General features: G+C 41.4%; 1 protein-coding gene across 1 annotated transcript in view; it reads left to right on the forward strand.

The window, feature by feature from the left end:
• Window positions 1-26,403, forward strand: part of OVCH1 (ovochymase 1) — a 675,688-nt gene that overhangs the window by 222,953 nt on the left and 426,332 nt on the right. Inside the window, exon 5 of the mRNA XM_044087248.1 lies at window positions 9,416-9,552. Coding sequence (XP_043943183.1) covers window positions 9,416-9,552 — 137 coding nt within the window. The remainder of the gene's footprint in view (window positions 1-9,415; window positions 9,553-26,403) is intronic.

The raw sequence follows: 26,403 nt of genomic DNA on the forward strand, positions 1-26,403 counted from the left end.
ATCTGATGCAAGTGATCTCTAATGCGGTCCCTAAGCCTCCTGTCCCTAAGGAGCTCTATGATTTTTTACTTATAGATGAACCCCTCCTACCTGTCATACAGGGTCTCCCCAAGATCCATAAGGATCCAGTTGTGCCTCCTTTGAGACCTATTGTGGCAGGTAGAGGATGGGTCACTGAATCTTTTTCTCTATATGTTGAGAGTTTCTTGCGTCCTATGGTTGACGCAAATTCATTCATTTTACGTGACTCGAAACACTTTCTCATTGATCTGTATGAATATTTAGGCCCCATTGATATGAACGATCATTTATTTTTAGTGACCATGGACGTTCAGTCATTGTTCACTGTGATACCCAATAGTATAGGTATACAGTATGTACAGGAATATTTGTGTGACCATTCGACACATAGTGATGTATTGATTGATTTGATTACTCTATTTTTAGAAGTGGTATTGGAGAACAATTTGTTCTGCTTTGGGTCAGATGTATTTATTTGAAACAGCTTTTGTGTTACTCTAAGGTTAAACCCAGGGATGATGATCAGTCATGTACTGTTCCCTGTAATAGATGTAATTATTGTAACTTTATAGACAACAAGGGTTGGTTTACCCATCCTCTACCTGCCACAATAGGTCTCAAAGGAGGCACAACTGGATCTTTATGGATCTTGGGGAGACCCTGTATGACAGGTAGGAGGGGTTCATCTATAAGTAAAAAATCATAGAGCTCCTTAGGGACAGGAGGCTTAGGGACCGCATTAGAGATCACTTGTATCAGATTAGAATAGGTTCGCATGTGAATGCATTATCCAAACATGTGTTATTTGAAGGACCTGACCATGTATTTAATTTTCAGGTGTTAGCTATTGCTAATACTACTGTGAGAGGGGGAGATGTCAAGACAAGGACTGAGAGTATAGAATCAGAGTGGATTATTAGGCTTAGAGCCAATATTCCCCCTGGGCTCAATGAGAATGTCCCTATTAAGCCTTTTTTGAGAGCAAGGAGGTTGAAGGTACATAAAACCAATGTACCTTGATTTTAATTATATATGAGCATTGTTTTATTTTTTGTTATTTTGTGAGATATAATGATTATAAGATGTTTTTTAAAAATTTTTGAACTCTTTTAGAGGTTTTTAGTGAAGTTGTATATGTATGGTGTATATCTCTTTAAGAGCTGAGAGTTTTTAGCGCCTTTTTTTGTTTAAATACTCCATAGTTTCTCTCTGCTCTGTTAAGGTCTGAGGAAGCCTGGTCTCCCAGGTGAAAGCGCTTGCCTTTTTGAATTAAAACTCATTTGGATTTTTACATCTAGCCTTCGTTTCTTCTACATTTCTGTGGACATTGCAGCAGTTTGGAACTTTTGAAAGTTTGGTACTTTTTCATCTACTTTGTTTGAATTGAGACCCAGCCCTGTTTCACTAGCAGTTATTTATTTGGTTTATGTTGTTCTGCTTTCTACTGCTAGTGTTTGTCATAGTGGTGTGTTGTTGGATCTGCTTGTCTATATATATATATATATATATATATATATATATATATATATATATGTGTGTGTGTATATATATATATATATATATGTGTGTGTGTGTGTGTATATATATATATATATATATGTGTGTGTGTATATATATATATATATATATATATATATATATATATGTATATGTATATACACACACACATATATACATATATATGTGTGTGTACACTTCTTTTATTTACATATATACACACACACATGTATACACACATGCATGCATACACTGTGTATATGTAAGTGTGCATATACACACACTATATATATATATATATCTATATATATATATATATATATATATATATATATATACACATACAGTCCCTATTTTTGGACTGTATGTTGGTTTGGTACGTGCCCTATTTTTGGGCTGTATGTAGATTTGGTACGTGCACAGCATTTGGTTCGCACACTGAAATCTTTGATTTGTGTGTGTGTGTGTGTGTGTGTGTGTGTATATATATATATATATATATATATATATATATATATATATACACACACACACACACATAGACACACACACACACATATATATCTATGTATATATATATATATATATATATATATATATATATATATATATATATATATATATAGAGAGAGAGATAAATGCATATGTGCACACATACATTGGAATAAGCCTAATTTCTATAAAGATGGATTACTAACTATCATAAATAGCTATCATAATGCAAAATGACTAAAGAACAACATCCATAGCTGGCAAATATTTTGTATGCGATACTTCCCTAACTTGGTTGCATATTCAGACATTTAATGCATGTAGCATTTGGTCCTCTCTTACTTGTTTACATTTTTTAATGGCTTGTATGCCATCTTCCTTCAGTGCCTCTCTCCCACTACTAATTGACTTGTGTGCCCAGGCTAGCCTGTGTGCCCTTCCAGCAGGTACTTACATGATAGTTGCATTCTTTCACTTCCACTGAGATAATAGAAAATGTCATTAGATGCTCCTCACCTAAATATCTCCTTGGGGACTAGCTCTACCTGCATCGTACTTGGCCAAAGGCTTTAACGCATTTGGCTAGGCATACATTATTTCTTGACCAGAGTACTGTGAATTGTTTTAATCTTCGGACCATTCACTCTTCTCAAAACAGCTGAAATTAAATACATGAAGAAGTTGCTTCATAGGTAATTACTATATATGCAATACAGGAGACCATTGGCTCACGGGAGATTACTAGACGAATGGCTTTAAGAGCGCTTACAAGCCTAGCCATTATTACCTGAGTTTTACCCATTTTTCGATCTCTTAAGGGCTAGAGGTTTGTGCCTATGCTTTTGAGTATTTTACAGAATGCAATTGTCTATAAGGGACATGGGTGCCACCCTAGAAGTGAATTTAAGATTCCCCATCCTTTAAACCAAACTGTTTGAAGCGGGTCAAGAAATAGTTCTGCTTTATATGACTAGGAAGCCTGTTCCAGAGGAGGGGTAACCTCTGAGATACATCTGTCTCTCCAGCAAGTTTTATTCATGTTACACACCTGGTTTAGATACCAAATTTGGATAACCCACATGCAGCTTGTCTTCTAAATTTGTAAGAGTTCCATCAGTGCTGGATTTGACTGCCTTGTAGGTTAGGCATAACTCCCCGTTTAATAGTTGGTAGGAGACAGAGTAAAGGGGGATGGGGTTTTTGTCTACAACCTGTATTGTTTTTTTTTTTTTTAAGAAACCTTTGAGGCCACTCCAGCTTTTACAAATGCCTGGTCAAGTACATGCCAAAAGGTGCATTGTACTTGATTATTGCTCAGATGAGGAATGAGTACATTGGGACTATAACTTCCTTGGATCTGCATGCCATGCCTTTACTTTTAAGCTGTATAGCATAGAGGGTTTTCTTCATCAGTGTGGACACATGGTAGTCCAAGTCCAGGCTACCATCTACATACCTAGATCTCTTACCTCTGAGTCCACTCTTTGTGGTGTGCTGTTTAATGTGGTAATTTGCAGGGGTGTTTGACTTCCCAAAGGGTATGATTGTGCATTTTTTGCATTTGGTTTTAAGCTATGGATCTCGCACCAATCATTTGAATTATACCCTTCTGAGGGATGTCTACATCACTGGGGTATTCAGTGATTCCCCCCAACTTGCAGTCAACAGCAAAGTGTCAGCCAAAGGCCTTCTGTATTACCTTTGACTTCACAGAAGTATATTATGAACAGGAGAGGTCCCAGCACTGATCCTTGTTCATAGGTTCATACTAGACCATCTGCCCTAGGGCATTTATAAGCCTAGCCAGAGTGTGTTTGGCTTTCGCCACCCATTTTAAATTAATTTTGCTATGCCCTTTTTCGAGGTTAGTATACTGTGCCTCTGTCTAACAGTGACACAGAAGTGATACCTGGGGTAAACCTACGATCTCCCATCCACTCATCAAGATTCCTCTTGAAGAGAGCCATTGAGGGACACTGCCTAACCTGGACTGGGATTTTATTCCAGAGTGAAGGGAGCCTCTGGGTTATGAATCTGTCCCTCCAGCATGTCCTATTTATTTCAGTGCTGAGGTTCAAGTCTCTCGAGTGCGTAGCTCGATGGGATTTGGATTTTCTGAGGTGCAGCATGTCCATTAATTCCGGGTTGGACATGGCTTTATACGTCAGGCACAGATCGCCTCTGAGCAGGCGGTATGCCACTGAGTAGAGCTGGAGTTTCTTTGACCGGGCAGCATATGACATCTGTTTGAGCCCTTTGATCCTCTTGTTGAGGTACTTTTGGGGTCTTTCCAGTTGCTGCAGGTGTCTGGTAAGGTACACCCCAAAAGGGGTATTGTACTCAATTATGGGCCTGATGAGGGATGAGTAAAGAGGCACGATGACGTCCCCTGATCTAGATGTGAATCCCTTCATGATTAGGTGGGCTATATAAAATGTTCTTCTAACCACTTTGGCCACGTGGTTGTCAAATGAGAGATTGCTATCAACTTGAGTCCCCAGGTCCCCAATTAGTTCTTCTGTACTTAATGGATTACCACCTATGTGGTAATTTGTGGGCACTTTGTTTTTGCCAAAGGGGATGACTATACACTTTTTGGCGTTTAGCTTGAGGCCATGGCTCTGGCACCAGTTGTCTGTTTCTATGAGGCCCTTTTGGAGGATGCTTGTGTCGGCTGGAGAGTCTATTATGGCGCCCAGTTTGCAGTCATCTGCGAACTTGGTCAGCCACAGTCCTTCCGTGTTGGCCTGTACCTCTGAGAAATGTATACCGAACAAGAGACGTCCCAGGACTGAGCCTTGTGGGACGCCACTTGTAACTGGTTTGGAGTCTGATATGGCTCCAGCAATTCTAACCATGTGGGTTCTGTCCTTGAGCCAGTTTGCAACCCATCTAGTGACATAGGGATTTATATTTAAGCTGGTGAGCTTATCTATAATGCCCGAGTGGGGTAATGTATCGAAGGCCTTTGCGAGGTCCAGGTAGGCTGTGTGGACCATCTTCCCCTCATCAATGGCCTTGGTGACGGTTTCAAAGAAATCAACCAGGTTTAAGAGGCAGGATCTGTCCTTAACAAAGCCGAACTGGGTAGGATCCAGTGTCTATAGGTCCCCAATATCTTTATTTATGAGGTCCATGATGATCCTTTCCATAGCTTTGCAGACCAAGCTAGTCAGGCTTATGGGGCGATAGTTTCCTGGATCCGTTGAGGGACCACCTTTGTGGAGAGGGTCCACTGTTGCTGTACACCACTTTTTGGGTACATATCCTGTAGTAAGGCTGAGATTGAACAGTAGTTTTATGTTTGGGTTTAGCTCTTCTTGGAGTTCGTCGGACACAACCTGGGACACCGTCTGGTCCCATTGATGCTGTTTTTTTGCTTTGGAGAGGGCAGCTCTTAACTGAGCATCTGAGATGTCAGGGGGGCAGCACTCTGCTGGGATAGATATTTGCCCTTTTGGTGGGGAGGGGGGGAAGGTTTGCGCTGAACCTGTCAGCTAGGATGTTGGCAATGTATGTGGGTTCGGTGTATTTTTTTGTCATTTTGGACCAATTCTGAGCATATCTGGGAATTCCCACCCAGGTTCCTAACATAACTAAAGAAAGCCTTGTGATTATCCTTAGTGTCCTGTGCAATTTTTCTCCCGAAGCTGGCCTTAGATGACTTTATGAGTGCCCGTAGTTTTTTGCTAATACTGATCAGAGATGCCTTCCCTTTTTGGGATTTTGCTCTATCATGTAGTAGCTTCCTCCTCCTATTGTATAGTTTGTTTATGGCTGGGGTCCACCAGACAGGACATCTGCCTTTGGAGGATTGGGTCATAGTTTTATTTGGGATTGCATGATCCATGCATTCCTGAAGATGTTCATAGAATGTGTTTATAAATGATTCTGCAGTCTGGGCCATATTTTCCACAGGCCCGGGGGCTTTGAAGGATTCCACCTCGGTTTTGAGGAGTGTGAAATTTGCTTTAGAGAAGTTTTTCACTGTGGTTTTCTGGGCAGGGGGTGGGGTCGGGACTTGAATATCCAGTGAGATTAGTTTATGGTCTGATCTTACCAGTGAGGGATACACTTCTGGTCTGGAGCATAGTCCCCATGTTGGTGATGATCAGGTCCAGTATGTTTTCCCCTCTTGTGGGAGTGGTTAGAAGTTGTTCCATAGCATTTGAGTTTATAAATTTTAGGAACCTTTGGGCTAGGGTGTTGGAGCTAGAGTAATGCTCCCAGTCTGTTTGGGTAGTTGAAGTCGCCCAATATAATGGTGTTTGGAGAGACCTTCATATTTTCCAGTGTTCTCAGGAAGGCCGAGTGGGGTTCCTGGGTTTGGGAGGGTGGTCTGTAGCAGGCTATAAACTGGAAGGCAGTTTTACCCACTGTTAGTTGCACATGGATAGTCTCTGATGCTTCATGCTGTGCCACCAACCTGGAGGTGTGGGTATATTTGACGAATATTGATACTCTCCCTCCTTTTGTGGTTCGGTCCAAGTTTTGGGGCCGAAAAGCATGGTATAAGGTATAGCCTGGTAGTGCTGGGGTGCTCTCGGGAGCCTTGAACCAGGTTTCTGTTACTGCACAGATTTGTTCTCCATGCTAAGGAGAGTTTCGAGTGCGTGCATCTTGAGGTTTAGACTTCTGGCGTTGAGTAGCATTACTCTTAGTTTCTTATCCCTTGTGATACATATGGAGGTGGGTTTGTCTTTTGAGCCTTGCCTAAAAAAGGCACTATGGGGGTAGCAAGAGCCTTTGCCAATATCCGAAGGCCCAGGGGTGACAGGTGCAAGCCGTCCCTAGTGAAGCATCGTGGCTTGTCGAGCATGTCATCCCAGGTTGACAGGCATTGGATCCCCTTTGAATGACATCAATACTTAAAACAATTGTTGAAATTGATCATCTTGTCTTCATATTGTGGCATCATTCTTGGTGAGGGTAAGATGCTACTCAAGGTCAGGGTCATACCGGCCTGGGCTACATGCTCAGAGAGCTCCTCTGTCTCTATTCATGTAGTCCAGGGAGGTACGTCTCAGGTCATTCACACCAGCATGGACAATGACTGAGTCATATTTGTACTTGCCTTGGAGTGACCTGAGTGCTTGTGTTATGTGGCGGATCCTAGCGCCTGACAGGCAGCTCACCGTGACCTTCTCCTTGTTCAGCCTGGTGAGCGGGACGTCAGTGTGCCTGACTATAGTCACCTATTGTAAGTGTATCAGGTGTGTTGTTTAGCCTTAAGGGCTGTGACTGTTCGGCACACTGGCTTTGTGAGCTATGTGTTGCACGTGTTTTGTTTTGGGGTAGCGGTTGCTTGGGTGTCTGCTTTGGAGGTCTCTGCTCCTTAGGCAGATTTTTATTTAGAGCCTCCGAGTATGTTTTTGTGTGATTATGTGTTTGGTTTGCTGTCGTGGTAGGTCTATGTAAGACTGGAATTGTAGTGAGTGTGGTTTCCTTCTCCTCCTGACTGGTTATGCCAGTACTGAGTTGAGAGAGCTTAGCCTCCAGTTTGGCTATATGGTTGCATCTCTCACATGTGTTGGAATTTGTTGGGAGGAGGAGAGGGGTTGTCTGTGTACATGAGGCAGTTGTAACATTACCTCAAGATTCCCAGATTCACCAGCTGGACCGGAGAGGAGATTGACAACTGACCTTTGGACATGCTAGAATAGTATTGGGAATTCCTTTATAATTGAAAACAAGGGCCAAAGGAGAACAAGGTACTCAAGGGGAGTTTGTGAGGGTGTAGTGCTTTTAATTTTTTAGTGCTGACTTAGTGAGCAAGTGCCAGGTAACTTAAATGCAAAAACGACAAACAGTAACTTTCTTTCAAGTGAAACAAGGAAATAAGTACAGTAAGCAATGCAGATATCACTAGGGATCCACAGAAGCGCTGAAAAGCCGCATATTAGGTGAAATTAGCGTTTCAGGGAAATAACAAGCAATCAAACAACAAGCATACAAACAAAGCTAGATTCAGCAGTCCTGGATCTAGTCTATGCTACAGCAAACAATGTGTACCAATTTCAGTAAGAAACAGTTCAAATATGCAGGCACTATAAGCCTTTAACCAGAAATTCCCAGCTCAGAAGGGCAGAGTCCAGCCTCTCCTCCCACAAGAGTGCAGGCCACGAACCTTCTTAATGTAAAATAACTGGCCTGAAGCCGAAGTGCTTAAACCAGAACTAATACACTTTTAGAATAACAGACACTGAGCCCTCAATCAGCAGTTCCCAACTTAGAAGGATGTAAGCTACCTGTCCTGCCACCACAGTGCAGGCCACAAACCTTCCTAATGTAAAACAACTGGTCTGAAGCCCAAGTGCTTAATCCAAAAGACTTAGAATGATAGCTACACTTTAATCAAGTTACTACCACATTAGTAAATGGCCTCCTGCTGGATTTCATTTCACACACACTAACGTGTGTCCCATCCGTGAGCCATTTGTTTGCCCACCTGGTGGTACAGGGATTTATGCCCAGTTTTGTAAATTTATCTAGAATACCCAATTGGGGAATTGTCAAATGCCTTACCCAAGTCAAGGTAGGCAGAATGTACTGTTTTACCCTCAGAATCCACCAGATTGAGCAGGCTAGACTTGCCTTTGGTAATGCCAGATCTGGTTGCGTCCACTGTTTGGAGGTTTCTTATGTCATTTTTATCAGGTTGGGAGGGTGGCCTAATGGTTAAGGTGTTTGCCTTACAAACACAAGGTGCAGGGTTTGAGTATCACAAGGGATAATTGGCTAGGCTTAAAATGGCTCGCAAGGGCAGTTAGCTTAGTACTTAATCTATGAACCTATGAATCTATGAACCTATAACCATATCAGACTTATGGTATTGTAATTCCCTGTGTGTCTGGTTCTCATGTATGCAGAGGGATGACTGCGGGTATCCTCCACTCCACAGGGACAAAGCCCTGGAGGCTGTGGTTAAATAGAGATCCTAGTGAGCCTGATAGGTCCTCTTTCAAGCTATTTAAGAAGCATCTTGGGATATTGTTGGGATCCATTGAAGCCATGTTTTTAGCTTTAGAGATCACAGTGGTGATCTGTATAACTAGTATAAAAATGATGCAGGTTATTTCTTGGGGGGTAACCAGAGGTGATAGGGAGGTGAAATTTGAGCTGAATTTAAGCCAAATTCATCAGCCAGTAGATTTGTTCTACCTTCTGGCTGAGTATAAGTGATGCTGTCAACAACCAATTGAAGAGCCAAGACCAAATTATCAATTTCCCCTAAGCACTGTCTAGTTAAGTAACCTGCTTAAGGTAACACAGTAGCCAAAAGAATGTGGATGGATTCCAACTCTGTACCACAGGAAGTAGTTTAACAACTCATAAGGCTAAGTGCCAAACAGTACAGTATTTGCATGACATGTAAAAACCTGACCTTTGTACTTATATATTTTAGATGTACTTGGACCATTGAAGCTGTGGAAGATTCTGTAATTAGACTTGATTTTAAGACATTCAGAACAGAGAAGACTGAAGTGTGTATTGATCACTTGTTTGTTTATGCGACACAGAACAACATCCAAGAACTGACAGGTAAAGTTGCAGGATGCTTTACCATATTTTGCCAAACTAAAAAAGCTACTGTTATGTTAAACAAATTCAGTAAATTGTTGAGCTTCACTTGTTCAACTGCATAATTTATCATTTTCTTGCTTTTTCATTTGCTGCTGATGTCAAGTAATCATGGGTAAGTAACAGCATGGTGTAACATGACAGCCAATGAACAGAAATAGACAACAGTTGATAGCCATAATAATTTCGATATAGCAATTGTTTTAATTGTGATTTCCTTTTAAACAGAAGAATGCATTGTAAAGATACAAGAACTTTATTTTTTGAAAAGCCCATGGGTATAAAGGTTATGATAGTAAAAGGTTCCATATTAAAATTGATGGTGCCTTGTTTTGTCATGTAATAGAATACGTATCTTTTTTTCTGGATTGCTCATGTTGAACATGTTTGAAGTGATAATTAAAAATTTAGTGAAATTTGTTAGTAAATTCTGTTTGCAGAAATTACATTTTGTGCATTAAATGTCTACATGGTTGTCCTGAATCTGAAATTTAGTTGCCTTTCTACCAACTGGAATTTTCCCAGCTGACGCATTGTGTATGGAGGATATGTAATGGTGTCAGTATATGTCTCAAATATCTCAAACCAAAAGAAGGTGAATATCTGTGCTAAAATAAAACTAAAAAAAAAAAAAATAAAACTAAACTAAAAAAAAATAAAATAAAACTTAAAAAAAATAAATAAATAAAAAATCAGCATAAACAGAGTAGATAAAAAAAGTAAGCAAAGACCACTCGCAGGGGTGAGGTGTCTTAAACCGGCAAAACAGCCAACAATGATCCGAATAATCCAAATGAAGACACTCCACGGCAAATGAAAGCAACCGTTTAATCAAATGTAAAGTAACAGTGATTGGTACCCATTAAAATAGTAAGCGCTGTCACATTTATGACAAATGCTTCTTCAGACTGTTGACTAAAGAACAAGCTCTAGTATTTAAACCTGAACCCATTAGAGATCTATCCAATCAATATCTATTCTCAATTAAGAATTAAGTATCTTATAAAGTGCTAGTGCTTAAAACTCTGATAATGTATAATATATATAAAAAACAAATTATTCAAAAACAACTATAAAAATACTTTTATGGCATTTCAAAGCTCATTTTTCACTGATACAAAGATAATATTTCTATGCTTTAAATGTATATACAAAAGTCTATAAAGAATGTGAAATGTGTGTATATACAAATGCTGCTAACTATTAAATGCATAGAAATGACTAACAAATGCCCAACTACTGTATTCTAAAATATATACTGTATAAAATGAAAAATATGCATACATATTAAACTATTCTAAATACTTATTTACTTTCATCTGATAAATACAGACTAAAAAAATGTTGAATAAAACTATTCAATATTATAGCAGCCTTAGATCTAGTGTTGAAAGTCCCTAGCTTCTAGAAACTGCTTAAGGGAAACTCTGTCATTCAGGCCCATTGATTTATCTGCTTGTAACCTCATGATCCACCTGGCTTCTCTTTGTTCCGTATAATTTCTGTAATTTCCTAACCTACTATTCCTCTCTACTATCTCTGCTACTGTAAATTTAAAATTGTGTTTAGTACCAAAAGTAAGAACATGTCTCGCTATGGCATTACTTTCATCTTCTTTGCTGACTGCATAAATATGTTCTCGTACTCTCTCACGTAGTGTCCTGTTGGTCTTCCCTACGTAAAAGCTGCTGCATGTGCAGGTAGCTATATATATCACATCTCTACTCTTACAGTCTGCATAAAAATTGAAATTATATCTCCACCCTGTAATGGGGTGTATATGGGATCATAAACAGAGTGGATATCAAATGGATGGGATGAAATACAGCCATAGTGTAGGAAGTCATCCATAATCACCTTATGGCTTATTGGTGACTTTCTATGCTGTGGCTGTGTTTCATCTTATCCACGTGGTATCTACTTTGTGCTGATATTTTTTTAATGTCTCAAATATCCCCAGGTGCAGTTTAACCAATGTGAAATTTGCTTGCGGTGAAACCACGTTTGAGTTTGCTAGGTCAAACTACAAGAAGAGTTCTAGTGTTTTATGGATCCCATTGTGTGTTAGTTAGGCAGTTCCTTCAAGCCAGAACAGCAAATGTTGTGCATCTGTGGAAAAAAATTACTTTAATACAAAAAAAAAATATATATATATATATATATATATATATATATATATATATATATTTAAACCCTGGAATATTTTTAGTGGAACATATTTTATCCATATGTAAAACATGTAGAGGGCATTCATATTAAACACCATTTGTTTTGTAAACTAGTATGCTGAATAACATACATGCTCACAAAGCTCTGTCTTTTAATTTAATCATCCTTGTTTGAAGGGCGTTACAGCGCTATAGCAGTTCGTGTTGACTTAACTTTAAGGATTCCCTGCAGGATGCAGTGTCTGAGATGCTAGGGTGGGCAGTTTGGTATGATGAGTGAGATGTTTTTTTGAGCTATGATACGGAATTTGAATTGCCTAAACATGTTAAGGCCTTGCTGTATCTAATTATGGTGGCTGCCAAAAAAGCAATTACTAGAAAATAGAAATAAAAAATCTAAACCAGCTATACTAGAAGTTGTTAATATAGTAACAGAGATAAAGCAACTGGAATTGAGATCTTTAGAAAAGGGTAGGAGCAAACTACATAAAAAATGGGAATTGTAGGAACAATACAGGAGAGGGATGAGGTTTAAAAGAAGGCAGGATTTAAATGAGCTATGTAATGTTTGACTGAAAATGATTTGGTAGATAAGTGATGTATAATGTTTGCAACTGGGTGTGTCAGTATGGTTTGTGATGTAAAATGTTTGCAAATAGGATTGTGTTGGTGTAGTTTGTTTTAATTTATATAAATGTATGATTGCCTAAGTCATAAGTGATGGTTTAATAAAGATGTTTCTTTAACAAAGAAAGAGCAGGCATTGAATAATTTATGTTGTTGGGTTATATTATATATAGCAATATATGTTGTGTAATGTTTGTAAACATTAACTTAATACAGTTTGATTAATTTTATATAAATGTAAAGTTGCCTCTATCGCAAGTGATAATTCAGTAAAGGTGTTTAAGAAAAAAAACAGCTAAGTAATTTGGTCATAGTGCACTCATTTTATTAACTTCATCTGTAAGGGTGGGGGTAAAAGCAATGTCTATGCATACCTCAGAGTAAGTAGTCAATCAGTATATTTTGGGGGTAGTGAGGGCAAATGGAGTAGCCAGTGAAAATCACACAAAGGCAGAATGTGCAAACGATGCAAAAAGGAAGTGATCACTGATGAAGACTGAACATCAGACCCTAGAACTGAGAGCTATACAATGTAACTACCAAGCCACTGTGCTATCCATGGCTAGCTTAAATTCTTCACTTCTTCCCGACTAAGACATTATTTAATATTTGGTACTTTTTATTAAATTTGAAAAGCATTTTTTATTTCATATGTACTATACTCAAGAAACATTCACAGAGACCAGGAGTGATGCATAATGCCGCTTTTTTCTCCACATATGAGCAGCCTCCTTTTATAGTCATTCACACCAACACTTAAAACAGAGCTCTTCACTCAGGTAACCATACCTTAGTACATCACCTTTTATTTATTTAGTTAGTTGACAACTGGGAAGTCTGACTGGGTAGAAGCTTTGTTTAAGCTGAGGCTCAGGAAGAAAAGATCCAAAGTATTACAAAACATTTTAAGAATAATAATTTTACAGTCTTTAAAAATAATGCAAAAGATGGATGTTCTGTAGTCCTATCTCACCTTCATTCTTACACATGGGTTTGGAGCCGATTCTCTGCTCCAAATCGGCCTATTACAAAGTTCAAAGTCTTCTAGTTGGCTCGTGGCTAGGGAGGTATCCCATGGTTCACCAGTGTAATCCCCAGATCTCGTTTGCCTCGTCGATGAGTTCAGATGTGCTTCTTCTTGTCCATGGCTAAGTTTAACACTTTTTGCTATTTTTACTATATTACAGCTTGACCTTTCAAGTTATATGGCTTTTGCTAGTGTTTAACAATTGTTAGAGTAGTTTCAGTCTTGCTGAAGTGTTTTCTTTCTTCACTTTAGATGCTTATTATTGAGAGCTGGTTGGCCATTGGCCTGTTCTCTTTGGTATCCTGTGTGCCAGTTTTTTTCTATTTAATGGGCGTTTTTGCTCCTTGTTGTTATTTGCTGTGCTTATTAGCATAGAGAGTTTGGTAGTCTTTACTTTAATATCTAGTGCTTACTGTTAAGGTGCAGGTTTGCACTTACTTTTACCTTTTCCGTGTACAGTGTTTATTAGTGTGCAGTGTTTATTAGTATTGGAGAGTTAGCATTAGTCTATTTCCGCCTAGATATTAGTCTGATATTTAGCTATTAGTTTGCAAGGGTTCTTAATATTTCCAACACTTTTTGTTCTATAACGTAGAATTTGAGTAAAGTTCCACTGAGACAACTGGACAATTTCTGGCTCATACTTTGTGTGTGTGTGTATATTAGGTAGTTTCTGACCTTTAGTCTTCTTTTTTCTAGGTCCGTTTAAGTTAGAGGACCTAGTTTTCTCTGCCCAGGGCTAGGGCCGTTGAGTTAGAGGACCTAGTCATCATGGTGTGTGTGTGTGTGTGTGTGTGTGTGTGTGTGTGTGTTAGTGCAGTAAGGGCTAGGCCCGTTTAAGTTAGAGGACCTAGTCCTCGTGTTTGGGTTGTCATTTTTGCTGCTTCTCTGGTACCATGTCTAAAGAGGCAAAAGATCACAAACCCTCAAGGTTTTAGAAATGTGTAAAATGCTCGCAGAAAATGTCAATTACTGATGGCCACAGTCATTGTGTGTATTGCCTCGGAGCCATCCATCTGCAATAAACCTTGTTTGTTTTGCCATTCTTTCAATTCTAGGGTCTTACAGGAGTGGAAGAACAAACTAATATTAAAAGATATCCTCAAGCTTTCTTTTGAGGAAGACTTTGCCAGTTCATAGTCTTCCTCCAAATCTCAAGCATCTAAAAAGGAAAAGGCTAAACCTTCCAGGAGGCATTCCCCATTGCCATTCGGTGCTTCAGAACCGCCTCCTAAACTTTCTAAACCAGACAAGACTTCTCCTTCCTCGGCTCCACTGATCTTGGAACCGATCGAGGCCATTGATACTATGACTCCAGTGTCTGCACCATGCATTTCGGGGGCGGCCACTGATAGCAAACATCTGAGCCGGTCTAGAGAGCCATTGCTGGTCTCCCCAATTTTAACGTCCCCTATCTTACAGAGGTCCAGATCTCCCACACTGTCTTCCAGATCTTCCAGGAGTCTATCAGAAGAAGATGTGGAGACAGTAGTGCTGAGACTCCTGAAGTCATCTGCCTTGCCAAAAATGCTGTTGGCTCCAACCCAGTCAGTCCCGAAGCCACTTGAGTCCATTTCCCCTGCTGTGATTCCTCCTCCGAGCTGTGCTGGGCTTTCGAAGCTGGAGTGTTCGGTACTGTTGGTTGTGGAACCCTCAGTTCCAGCTTCCTCTGAGGCTGTCTCGGAGCAGAGTTCCACTCCAACACCTTCCATGCCATCCGGGGGTCTAGAAGCCAAAGTTCCCCAGTCGGCCCCGAAAGGGACACTTGGACCTGGACCTCTTCGGTTCCGAGTCTCCCTCTCAGTGCGTCAGCTAGGGTGAGCTCAGATCCTACATCTAGGCTCTGGGGCCGATGACTTCCTCTGTCTCCTCGGAGCCGAGGAGGTCTTCAGAGCCAGAGAGGTCTGCTTTTGAGATGTTGTGGAGTATGCTGTCACACTCATCAGCTCCACCCAGGGATACCGACACTCTTCCCCCTCAGGCACCGACCTCCATCTCAGCACGTACTCCCTCTCTTGACAGCAGAGACCCACAGCCTCAGGAGCCCCCGGCTGGTGGTCCCCACTCTTCTGAGACCTCCCTGGAATATCCTTCTGAGGAGCCCCCTCGGAATAGGACATGCAAGAGGAAGCATGTAGACTCCAGGATGAGTCTGTTACCTCCGACACCAACCTCAAGGAGTCAGAAGGGTCCCCCAAGTCATCCTCTGATGATGTCTCCTTTGTAGACATCTTAGAGATCCTTAAGCAGAGGTGTGGCTGGTCCACTATTACCCCTTCTGATGAGTCTGTGTACCTGAAGGCTTTCAGGTCTCAACCTTCAGCCTCTTGGGTGTCTCCACCTTTCGACAAACTTCTAGACCTTGTTAGTCGAAAGGTGTGGAAGACTCCTGATGCCGTGGACCCAGTCCCCAGCAGACCCATTAAATTTGGACAATCCCCAAGGAGAAGGAATTTTTGTCCAAGGGTTTTCCTGTAGATGCCATGGTGGTGGTGACGGCCACTAAGAAGGAACTAGCTGGAGACTACTTCATCTGACCATCCACCGAACAAGTAGTCTCGAACGATGGATAGATATGGGAAGAGTATCTTTTAGTCAGCGGCATTTACTCTCAGATCACTGAACTACCAAACACATTTTACAAGGTTTCAGAGAGATCTCCTTAAGGAGTTGAGAGAGACTCTACAAGGTACATCTTCTGAAGGAGTCCCTGATAAGGTGTTTGCTCAGTTGTCCACCTTGAATTCCATTGTTAACTCCTCCATGAGGCTGATTTCTTATGCAGCTGATGGAGCGAGCAGGGCAAGCGGGTTCAGGAGTTTCCCTTAGGAGGCATTCCTGGATGTGCTTGTGTAATTTTGTGGAGCCGTTCAATTCTAACTTTATCAGTGCCCACTTTGATGGTTCTTCCTTGTTTGGACCCAAGGCAAAAGACACTTACCAGGTGCGAGCAAGAAGGGAAAATGCTGTCTGCTGTGGGAGTACATTTTACCTTCCCCTCTAGACCATACCCCAAGGGTCAGGGAAGGTGGTAAGATGTGGTTCAAGAAGTTCCAGAGGTTTTTCCTGGATGTACAGAATGACTCCTTCAAAAGCAGAGGAGGAGGAGCAAATGGTAGACGTCAGGGGTGGACTGCAAAACCGGGAAGGCCACGATTCATTTCGAGGCTGACCCTATCAGCACTCCTGATGTGGTGCCCGGCAGTGCTTCTCTGGAGCCAGTTGGGTGTCTCGTTTCTTTTTATCCAGAAGCCTGGCTAAGCATCACCTGAGACAGTTGGGTGCAAAGAATTATCACCAGAGATTATTCCTTACCCTTTTCTCTCCTACCTCATGTTCCCAAGAGGATCCTGGATGTTCCACCCAGTCACGGGGATCAAGCAACTGTAGAAGTGAGCAAGTTGCTCACAAACAGTGTCATCCAAACCATCCCTGCAGACCAGGTAGGATTCGGAACTTACTCCAGATTCTTTTTAGTGCCAAAACATACAGGGGACTGGAGGCCCATCTTGGACCTCTGCAAATTAAACGAATCCATGAAGAAGGACAAGTTCTGAATGGTGACACTGCAGTCTATACTCACTCTCTTAGGTAAAGACACTTGGATGTGCTCAATAGACCTCCAAGATGCATACTACCACATAAAAATGGACAGAGCGTCGAGGAGCCATCTACTCTTCCGACTGGGAGCCAGTCACTACCAGTTTTGTCCTCTGCCCTTTGTCTCACCACAGCCCCCAGGTTGTTCACCAAGTGTATGGCGTAGTGACAACTCAATTGAGACGTCTAGGATTCCAAGTGTTTCCGTACCTGGACGACTGGCTCCTGACTGCCTCCACCAGGCATCTACTTCTTCAAACCAAAGATTCTACTATCCAACTTTGTGCCCAGTTTGGGATTACTATAAATTGGAAAAAGTCTGCCTTATCACCCTCTCTATTTGTGATTTTTATAGGTGCAGAAGTAGACACAGTCACCATGTTAGCTCGTCTTCCAGCGGAAAGAGCACAGAACCTCATACAAAGCCCTTCTACTCCCCTTACAGAAAGTAAAGGCAAAGACAGTGCTGAAACTCTTAGGGACCATGGCCTCCACCATATTGCTAGTCCCTCTTGCCAAATTGCACATGCGGGTTCTTCAATGGCTCCTATCATCCCAGTGGTCCTTTCAACAACTGCCTCTATCCCACCACATCATTTTAACAGAGTCCGGCAGAAAGGACCTCCGTTGGTGAATCCATCCCAACCAGCTAACTACAGGCACCCCATTCTTTCCTCGCCAACCCGTTGCTACTGTGACCATGGATGCCTCACAGGGTGGGGGGCATTATCTAGGCAGGACTGTTCAAGGCACATGGCAAGATCATGAGGCTCACCTCCATATAAATGTTCTAGAGATGAGAGCGGTGCTTCTGGTGTTGCAAGCACTCCACGACCTTCTTCCTCTTGGGATGATAGCAATACAATCAGACAACATGTCAGTAGTATGGTATCTCAACAAACAAGGCAGAACCAGATCTTACCCCCCTTTGTCGAGAGGCTATTTGTATTTGGAAATGGGCAATATCTTCCCAGCACTTTCTAGTGGTAACGCACATCCCAGGGGACAACCGACATAATGGCTGACACAATCAGCCGGGCATTCTTTATGCCTCACGAGTGGTCTCTGAAGCAGGAAATAGCAGAACAGATTTTCTGCAAATGGGGACAGCCTTGCTGCGATCTTTTTGCCAGTCAGATCAACTCCAAATGGAGCAGCTACTTTTCCCTTATCCCCCCGCCGGGGAGTCACCAAGAGACGCACTTGTTCACAATTGCCCCCCCCCCCCCCGAGTCTCCTTTATGCTCCCCGCCCCTTTCCACTCATATCCAAAGTGATTCAGAAAGCGAAACTGTTGGGAAGCAAATTGATTCTCATCACTCCTTACTGGCCTCGTCAGGTTTGGTTCCCCTTTCTCGGCCCTAATCTGCTAGATGATCCATGTACTCTGGACCCAGTGCCAAATCTCTTGACGCACATGTCAGGCTCTCTTCACCCCAACCTCCACACCCTCAATTTGACAGCTTGGCTGCCCAAGTTCCATCCCTAGTCAGGCTTCATGATTTTTCACCCGCTGTGGCCCACATTCTCACATCTTCTCACAAACCCTCCACTAGAAAGGTATACACCAGCAAATGGAGGTGGTTTTCTATCTGGGCTGAGGAAAGGAATTTTGACCCTTACACCGCATCCATTACAGTGGTTTTAGAATTTTTGTCTGAACTTTTTCACCAGAGTTCTGATGCTGCCACAGTTAGGGTTCATTTGGCAGCAATATCAAATTTTCATTTGGGTCAACATGAGTCTAATCTGATGTCACACACATTTTGTAAAACCTTCCTTAAGGTGCTACTTTACTGCAACCTGTCTTTCAGGAACCGGTGGCATCATGGGATCTAAACTTAGTCCTATCCAAATTAATGTCTCCAGCCTTTGAACCTGCTCATTCTTGTTCTGTGGAAGTTTGTCTTGGAAGACTTTGTTTCTGGTGGCCATCACATCTGCTAGACGAGTATCAGAGTTACAAGCACGGTCTTTCAAGCCCCCATTTGATTTTCCACAAAGGTAGAGTATCTCTTCGCACAAATCCATCTTTTTGTCCCTAAGGTGTGCTCTCATAATAACTTGACCCAAACTATAAAGCTGCCCGGTGTTCTTTCCTAATCATTCTAATGCAGCAGAATACAGATTTCATCAGTTGGACGTTCACAGACAATTACAGTTCTATCTATACAGGACCAAGGAAGTCAGACCAATTGTTTGTATCCTACTTTGACTCCAGATTAGGGCTCCCAGTTTCCAAAGTGTCCCTTTCAAATTGGATTTCCAGTTGTATATCCTACATTTATTCTTCTGATGGAAAGCCCTTACCGTTCAAGATTAAGGCTCATTCTACAAGATGATCAGTCAAACCACGATCCGGTGCAATGAAGGTTATCCAAAGTAGGCACAGTGAGCAGGTAGCAGTTGATAAATAAAACGGGTTTATTGTCCAGTAAGTAAGTCACCAACAACGAACATCAATGACCAAACAAACAAATTCCTTTAAATATAAAGTGCAAACATTAAGCGCTTTCGTCTCCACACCGGGAGACCTCTTCAGAATAACTTTACAAAAAATCAGGTTTGCCTTATATAAATCTTATTCTGCCTCATTAATCAATTAGTTTATCAATTAACTAAATTGATGTTGTATTACAATCTTATTTGAAGCAGAGTTAACTAAGTAAAATGTAAGTTTGAAAAATAAATAAAATAAAGTCCTATTTAACTTGATGAAAAAAATGTTCCTACTGAGTAATCATTACATTCAATAGGACATTCACAAACAAACACACATTTATATTTGTATTTATACATTAAAAGCTTAAAAGAAAAAGCAAAAGTCCAAGTAATTAATAAACCATTCTTCTTTACCACTTGCTTCATTGTGTGAGCCCTATCTATATAGTGTCTCATATGGACAAACACTGGTTTTATCTGTTAACATACATTGTTCCTTCCAAGAAAAAACTTGCAAATGCAATAGCCCCTTTTCTTTGAAAAACTCATTTGAAATATAAATCAAATTCCATATAAATATACAAGCATAAATATATATAAAAATATATATAAAATCTAAAAATATATATACGACATCATATGTATAATTGATATAGTTCATAATAAAAACCTTATAAATATATAAATATATAAATGTGTAAATGTTGAATATTAAAATGCTTACTATCAATTCATATTCACAGAAGTCTGGTGTAGCCATGGGCTCACCAGTAGTGGCCAGTTTTGCCAACATGGTTATGGCCGAATGGGAACACAGATATGTGCTTGGCAATTACAACGGTCAGTTTAAAATTGATTTTTACACCAGATTTGTGGATGACATCTTTATACTGACGGAAGGTTCAGTCAATGATGTGAGAACCTTCATGGACTATCTCAACTCCAGCACGTCTTTTTTGAAGTTCACATTTGCAGAGTCTGATTCTAGAATTTCTTATCTGGATGTAGACTTGTATAAAGACATTTCTGCTGGTAGCTTTAAGGCTAAAATATTTCGGAAGAGTTCTTACTCTAATACCATGTTACACTTCAGTGCCCATCCTGGGCATCAGAAAAGAGGGGTAGTCAAGGGGCAACTTGTGCACGCTGCTCGAATGGTAACCGATGATGAACTATTTTTAGAAGAATGTGAGTTCATCAAGGGATTGTTCCTACATAGAGGTTACCCAGACAAGTTTATTCATGACCTGGTCACTGAGGTCCAGATTAAAAGGTATGGGGGTGTTTATAAACCTATTTTACAAAGTAGTTCGTTCACAAGTTGTTCACTAGAACATCCATCTCCAGTTATGCCTGAAGTCTTGTTAGACAGCAAGAAAGTTGACACTTCTATCTCTTTCATCACCAATTACAGTGCTGAGATTCACCTAATTAAGGAGGTGGTTGTCAAGAACTGGAGTATTTTCTTGTGTGATGATGCCTTGCAAGCTAAGTTTGGCACTTTGCCTAGGTTTATATATAGGAGGGGTGACAACCTCAAACGGATATTAGAAACAAAAAAGGACACTCGTGTTAGAACAGAGGGCACTTTCAAATGTGAGAGTTGTAACATGTAGGCATATTGCCATTGGTTTGAGCTTTAAAATGGCTGGGTCTTCTTTCTCCACTGTTGGTAGATTCAACTGTAAATCTCGATCGGTTGTTTATTTGGCTTGCTGCCAGTCTTGCCCAGCATTTTATGTGGGCAAGACTGACAGAGGTTTTAATGAAAGAATCTATGAGCATTTATACTGTATTAGGAAAAACAAGTGTGAAAATGCTTTGGCGAAACATGTTAATGACCACCCTCAGCATAGTTTTACTTTTAGGGTGTTAGGACAGGTTTCCTTTGACATCAGGGGGGTCCTTTTCAACTACTATTAGAGCGCCTAGAAGTGATTTGGCAGCTGAAACTCTGTTCTTATAGACTTCCAGGTCTCAATGACAGAGTAAGTTTAGCTTGCATTTTGAAACTTAGAAGCATGCAGAGGTAATGTTATTATGAGTACTTTTCACTTATTATTTTTTACTTTTTACCTTTTGTTATTAAAAAGGTTTTATATACTATGTTTTTTGGTTTTAAACATTTTAAATATTATGTTCATACATATTTCCACTTTGTTTTGTTTTTAAAACACATTTTCCATGGATTTGACTGTTGTATGCAGTAGTACTTTAAGAAGTTTTGAGATCAGCTTTTTCCCCACACATTGATGTCAGTGAGTTTCAACCAGTTGGTTGGTCCATTCAAATGTATCATGTGTTAATTGTGTATTTAAGGAGTTTTTTTACATTTGCTACCTTTTGATGTCTGTCTGAAGAAGTTCATTTTTTTTTGAACAAAAAGTGGATGTTAATAAAACACTTAACATTGGACTTTTTGCTGCTGGTTCTGCTGACGTGGATTTTGTTTTATTTATTAATGTTACTAATAAGTCATTATCAGGCACTATAATGCTATGTCTTACTTAAAAAAAAATCAAACGTGTTACATGGTTTAACATCGAAGGGTCTAAACAGGATATGTCTTTCCCACTGTAATAACATGATGTTAGCAAAAATGGGGGCACATATAGCCCTCTTGGCTACCCCTTTTGTTTGTTTGTATTACTGTCTTTCCAGGAAAACAGTTTTATTTTAAAACCATTTCCATACAAAGGACTAAAACAATTCACTGTCATTTTTAAATTCTGTGTTGTCACACAGAAGTCGTGAAACCATTCAAGCCCTAGTTCATGGGGTATGATATTGAATATTTCCATGACATCAACAGTCAAAAATAAACAGTCCGAAAACTCAAGATACTTTATTTTTAATAGTAAGTCCACAAATCTTTGCAAATATGATCAAAGGGTTTCAAAACATCCTTGAGCAAAGTGTCTATAGCTAGGTTAAATATTAGATGTTATGTAGTCCTGTCTCGCCGTAATTCTTGCTGGATGGGTTTGGAGCTGAACCTCTGCTCCAGCTCGGCTGATACTAAAGCTTGAGAGCTTTTACTGGCTCGAAGCTATCCCATATCCCATGGTGCACCATGGCAATTCCCCAGATCTCGTTTGCCATGAAAACGTTGAGGTTGTCTTCTTTAGTGGCTCATTGGCCAAGTGAAAATTTTTGATATTTTTGCTATATTTCTTAATTTTTCTCTCTAATAGTTTTTACCTTTATTACTCTAGAGTGATTGCATGAATGTTAGTATCCCCTGTCCCTTTCTTTAAGGATTGTATGGGCCGTTTAAGTTAAAGGGCCATAGTTGCCCATTTAAATTAGAGGGCCTTCCTCTCTACGTGCTAGTTTTCTTCTCTGTATAAAAAAAAAATATTCTCCTTTATAGTTGTACTTTAGTGTTATATTTGTTTATTTCAAAATGTCAAAGAATCAAGATAGAGAATATAGAGAACACCGCCCTTCTGGCTTCAAAATGTGTGATGCGTGTTCTCAGAAGATGTCATTGACTGACAGTCACACTGGTTGTGTGTATTGTCTTGGAGAGGCTCATTGGCAAGAACCCTGTACCTTTTGTCATGTGTTCAGCACCAGAGTTCTTAAAGAACACAAAAGGAAACTTATTGATAGGGGTCTGATGAGGAGTTCCTTCCAAGCACAGCTTGGAATAAGGTCAGACAATCTCAAAAAAGGAAATCTCCATCGGCTCCTGCTTCGGAAACGACAAAAAAATCAAAAGCGACAGAGCCGAAGAGTTCTGGCTCCGATTTTGCTTCTTTGGTCTCTGTGCCGTCTGTTTCATTGGCTCCAAGACCATCATATTTATTGAGACATTCACCAGTCCTGGAACCAGTTTCATCAACATTAAGATCTCCTATTTTGGAAAGAAGGAGATCTCCATCTATTTCCACCCACTCCTCCAGGACACTATCTGATGAGGATGCACAGCGGGTGGTGAAGCAACTGCTCTGTAACCCGGTGCTAGCAAAAATGTTAGCTTCTCCAGACCCAAAGGTTTTGGATCCGTCCCATCTTCAGTCTACTGTTCCTCTTCCGACTGCCTCGCTTTCGGAGTTTCATGTTTTGGGTCATATTGTGCTGGTACCCTCTGTCCAAGAACTCTTCCTGCTTCCTCGGAACCGATAACTCTAACTTCATCGGCTCAGTCTGGAGCCGAGGGGTCTGGCAGCTGACACTCTCCGGTCGACTGCGGGAGGGATAATCACCCCGTTTTTTCTTCCGATCCGACTCTCCCTCTTGGTGCTTCGGCTCGTGTGAGCTTGTCTCCCACATCTGCTTCGCAGCCTGTTCATCCGGTTCGGAGTCGACTCTCCACTTCTTCAGAGAGTAGATCTTCTTCGGAGCAGGATGGGTAAGGCTTTTGAAGTGATAGAGAGAGCTTTGTCAAGGGCTAAAGCCCTGCCATTGGACCCAACGCCGCTCCAGCAGCCGGTAGCAGCCTCTTCTCCCCCGCCTGCCCCTAAGCGTGGGGAATCGGAGCCCCAAGGAGGCCCCATAGGAGGGGTCCCCTCTTCTGAAACCTCCCCAGATTACCCCACTGGAGAGGTCCCTAGGAAGAGAGTTTGCAAGAGGAAGCATATTGACTCACCCGAGTCTGTCACTTTGGACACTGATTTGGATGAGTCAGAAGGGTCCCCAAGATCCCCCTCTGAGGATATCTCTCTTGCAGACATCATAGAAATCCTTAGAGTGGTGATTGGAAGACCTCTAACTCTACTGAGGATGAATCCAGTGTACCTTGAGGCTTTTGGTTCCCAACCTTCCACCTCCTGGGTGACACCGCCATATGACCAACTGTTAGGGGTCATATCTTGGAAAGCTTGGACCTCTCCAGACACAGTGGAACCTGTCCTGAAGAGGCCTAATAAGTGTATTACTGCTCCAGAAGACAAAACCTTTCTAACAAAGGGAGTACCTGTGGATGCTATGGAGGTAGCAGCAGCCACAAAGGAGGAGTTACCTGAGGCATCCTCAAATATCCATCCTCCAAGAGTCTAAGACGATGGATAGGTATGGAAAGCATACTTTTTCTTCAGTGGCTTTTACTTTACGATTGCTGAACTACCTGTCCCATTTTACTAGGCTACAAAGGGATCTTCTAAAAGAGTTGGGAGATACCCTTCAGGGTTCATTAGCTTCGGGATCCGCTGATTAGGTATTTTCACAGCTCTCTACCCTTATCTCTATTGCTAACTCCTCCATGAGGCAGATTTCTTACACAGCTGATGGAGCGAGCAGGGCGGCCGCATCAGGAATATCTCTTAGGAGACATTCCTGAATGCATCTATGCAATTTTACAGAGTCCTTCAAGTCTTCCTTTACCAACGTCCCCTTTGATGGTTCAACTCTTTTTGGACCTTGGGTAAAAGAGACTTTGACCAGGTGCGAGCATGAAGGGGAAAATCTTTTCTGCTGTGGGAGTCCATTTTTCACTTCCTTCCCGACCCTATCCCAAGGGTCAAACAGGAGGGAAAATGTGGTTTCGTAAATCCCAAAAAGGTTTCCCTCAGGCACATGGTCAACCCTCCCCTAGAGGCAGAGGGGAAGGTTATAATGGAAGGCGCCACTGTCATGGCAGAGGGGGTCCGCAGCACATGGGTGATAGAGATGCTTTCTCTGATCGCCCCTTTCATCGCCCCTGAGGGGTTGCCCGACTGTCCGTCTCTGGAGGCAGTCAGGGGTCATCTATCACTGTACCCAAGCACCTGGCTACAAATTTTTGAAGATCGATGGGTACAAAATATAATTTCCAGTGGTTACCTCATTCCCTTTGTTTCAGATCCCCTTACAAATCTGTCTCTACCAGATGTACCACCCACTCAAATAGACCGTGCAACATTAGAGGTTATGTCATTGCTTCAAAAGAGTCATCCAAGAAGTCCCCACAGAGCAAATAGGATCCAGAACTTTGAATACTTTTTAGTTCCAAAAAAGACCGTGGACTGGAATGCAATTCTAGATTTCAGCAAGCTGAACAAGTCTGTAAATAAATCAAAGTTCTGTATGATCACACTGCAGTCATTTCTTCCATTTATCGGAAAACACAATTGGATGTGCTCCATAGATCTTCAGGATGCATACTACCATATCAAAATGGACAGGCACTCCAGAAGATACCTACGCTTTCAGCTGGGAATGGGTCCTTTTCAATTTCGAACACTGCCCTTTGGCCTCACTACAGCCCCCAGAGTGTTCAAATGTATGGTGGTGGTCACGGCTCACCTGAGACATCAGGGAATTCCGGGTGTTTCCGTACTTAGACGACTGGCTCCTCACTGCTACCACCAAGCACCGACTAATCCAAGCCAGGGACGAGATACTATCCTTGTGCACCAGATTAGGAATTACAGTAAATCTAAAAAAAAATCCGCCTTATCTCCATTGCAGCATATTGTCGTCTTAGGCTCAGACCTAGACTCGACCACCATGACAGCAAAACTGACACCAGAAAGGATACAGTCATTACACAACCAAGTCAGAGTCTTGCTGACCAAAAACAAAGTACAAGCCAGAATAGTTCAAGTTCTAGGTACTATGGCGTCCACCATTCTTTGTTCCCCCTAGCCCGTCTATACACGAGTGCTTCAGTGGCTACTATTTGCCCAGTGGTCAATGCAGGATCTACTCTTATCCCACCAAATACTCATTCCAAATTCCTGCAAGAAGGATCTAACATGGTTACATACAGATCAGTTTTATCTAGGTCGTCCTTTTGTTCTCTCTCAACAAAATGCAGTCTTGACCACGGATGCTTCCCAGATAGGGTAGGGGGGCATTATCTGGGAATGACGGTCCAAGGTATCTGGCAGGATCACGAAAACCACTTGCACATAAATGTTCTGGATATGAGAGCAGTGCTATAGGCATTGCAAGCGCTTCACAGTTCTCTTCCTCCCGGGACAATTGCAGTTCACTCAGACAACATGTCAGTAGTGTGGTACA

Source organism: Protopterus annectens, chromosome 11.part0, assembly GCF_019279795.1.
Source record: "Protopterus annectens isolate FY-2018-M chromosome 11.part0, PAN1.0, whole genome shotgun sequence".
Lineage (NCBI taxonomy): Eukaryota > Metazoa > Chordata > Ceratodontiformes > Protopteridae > Protopterus > Protopterus annectens.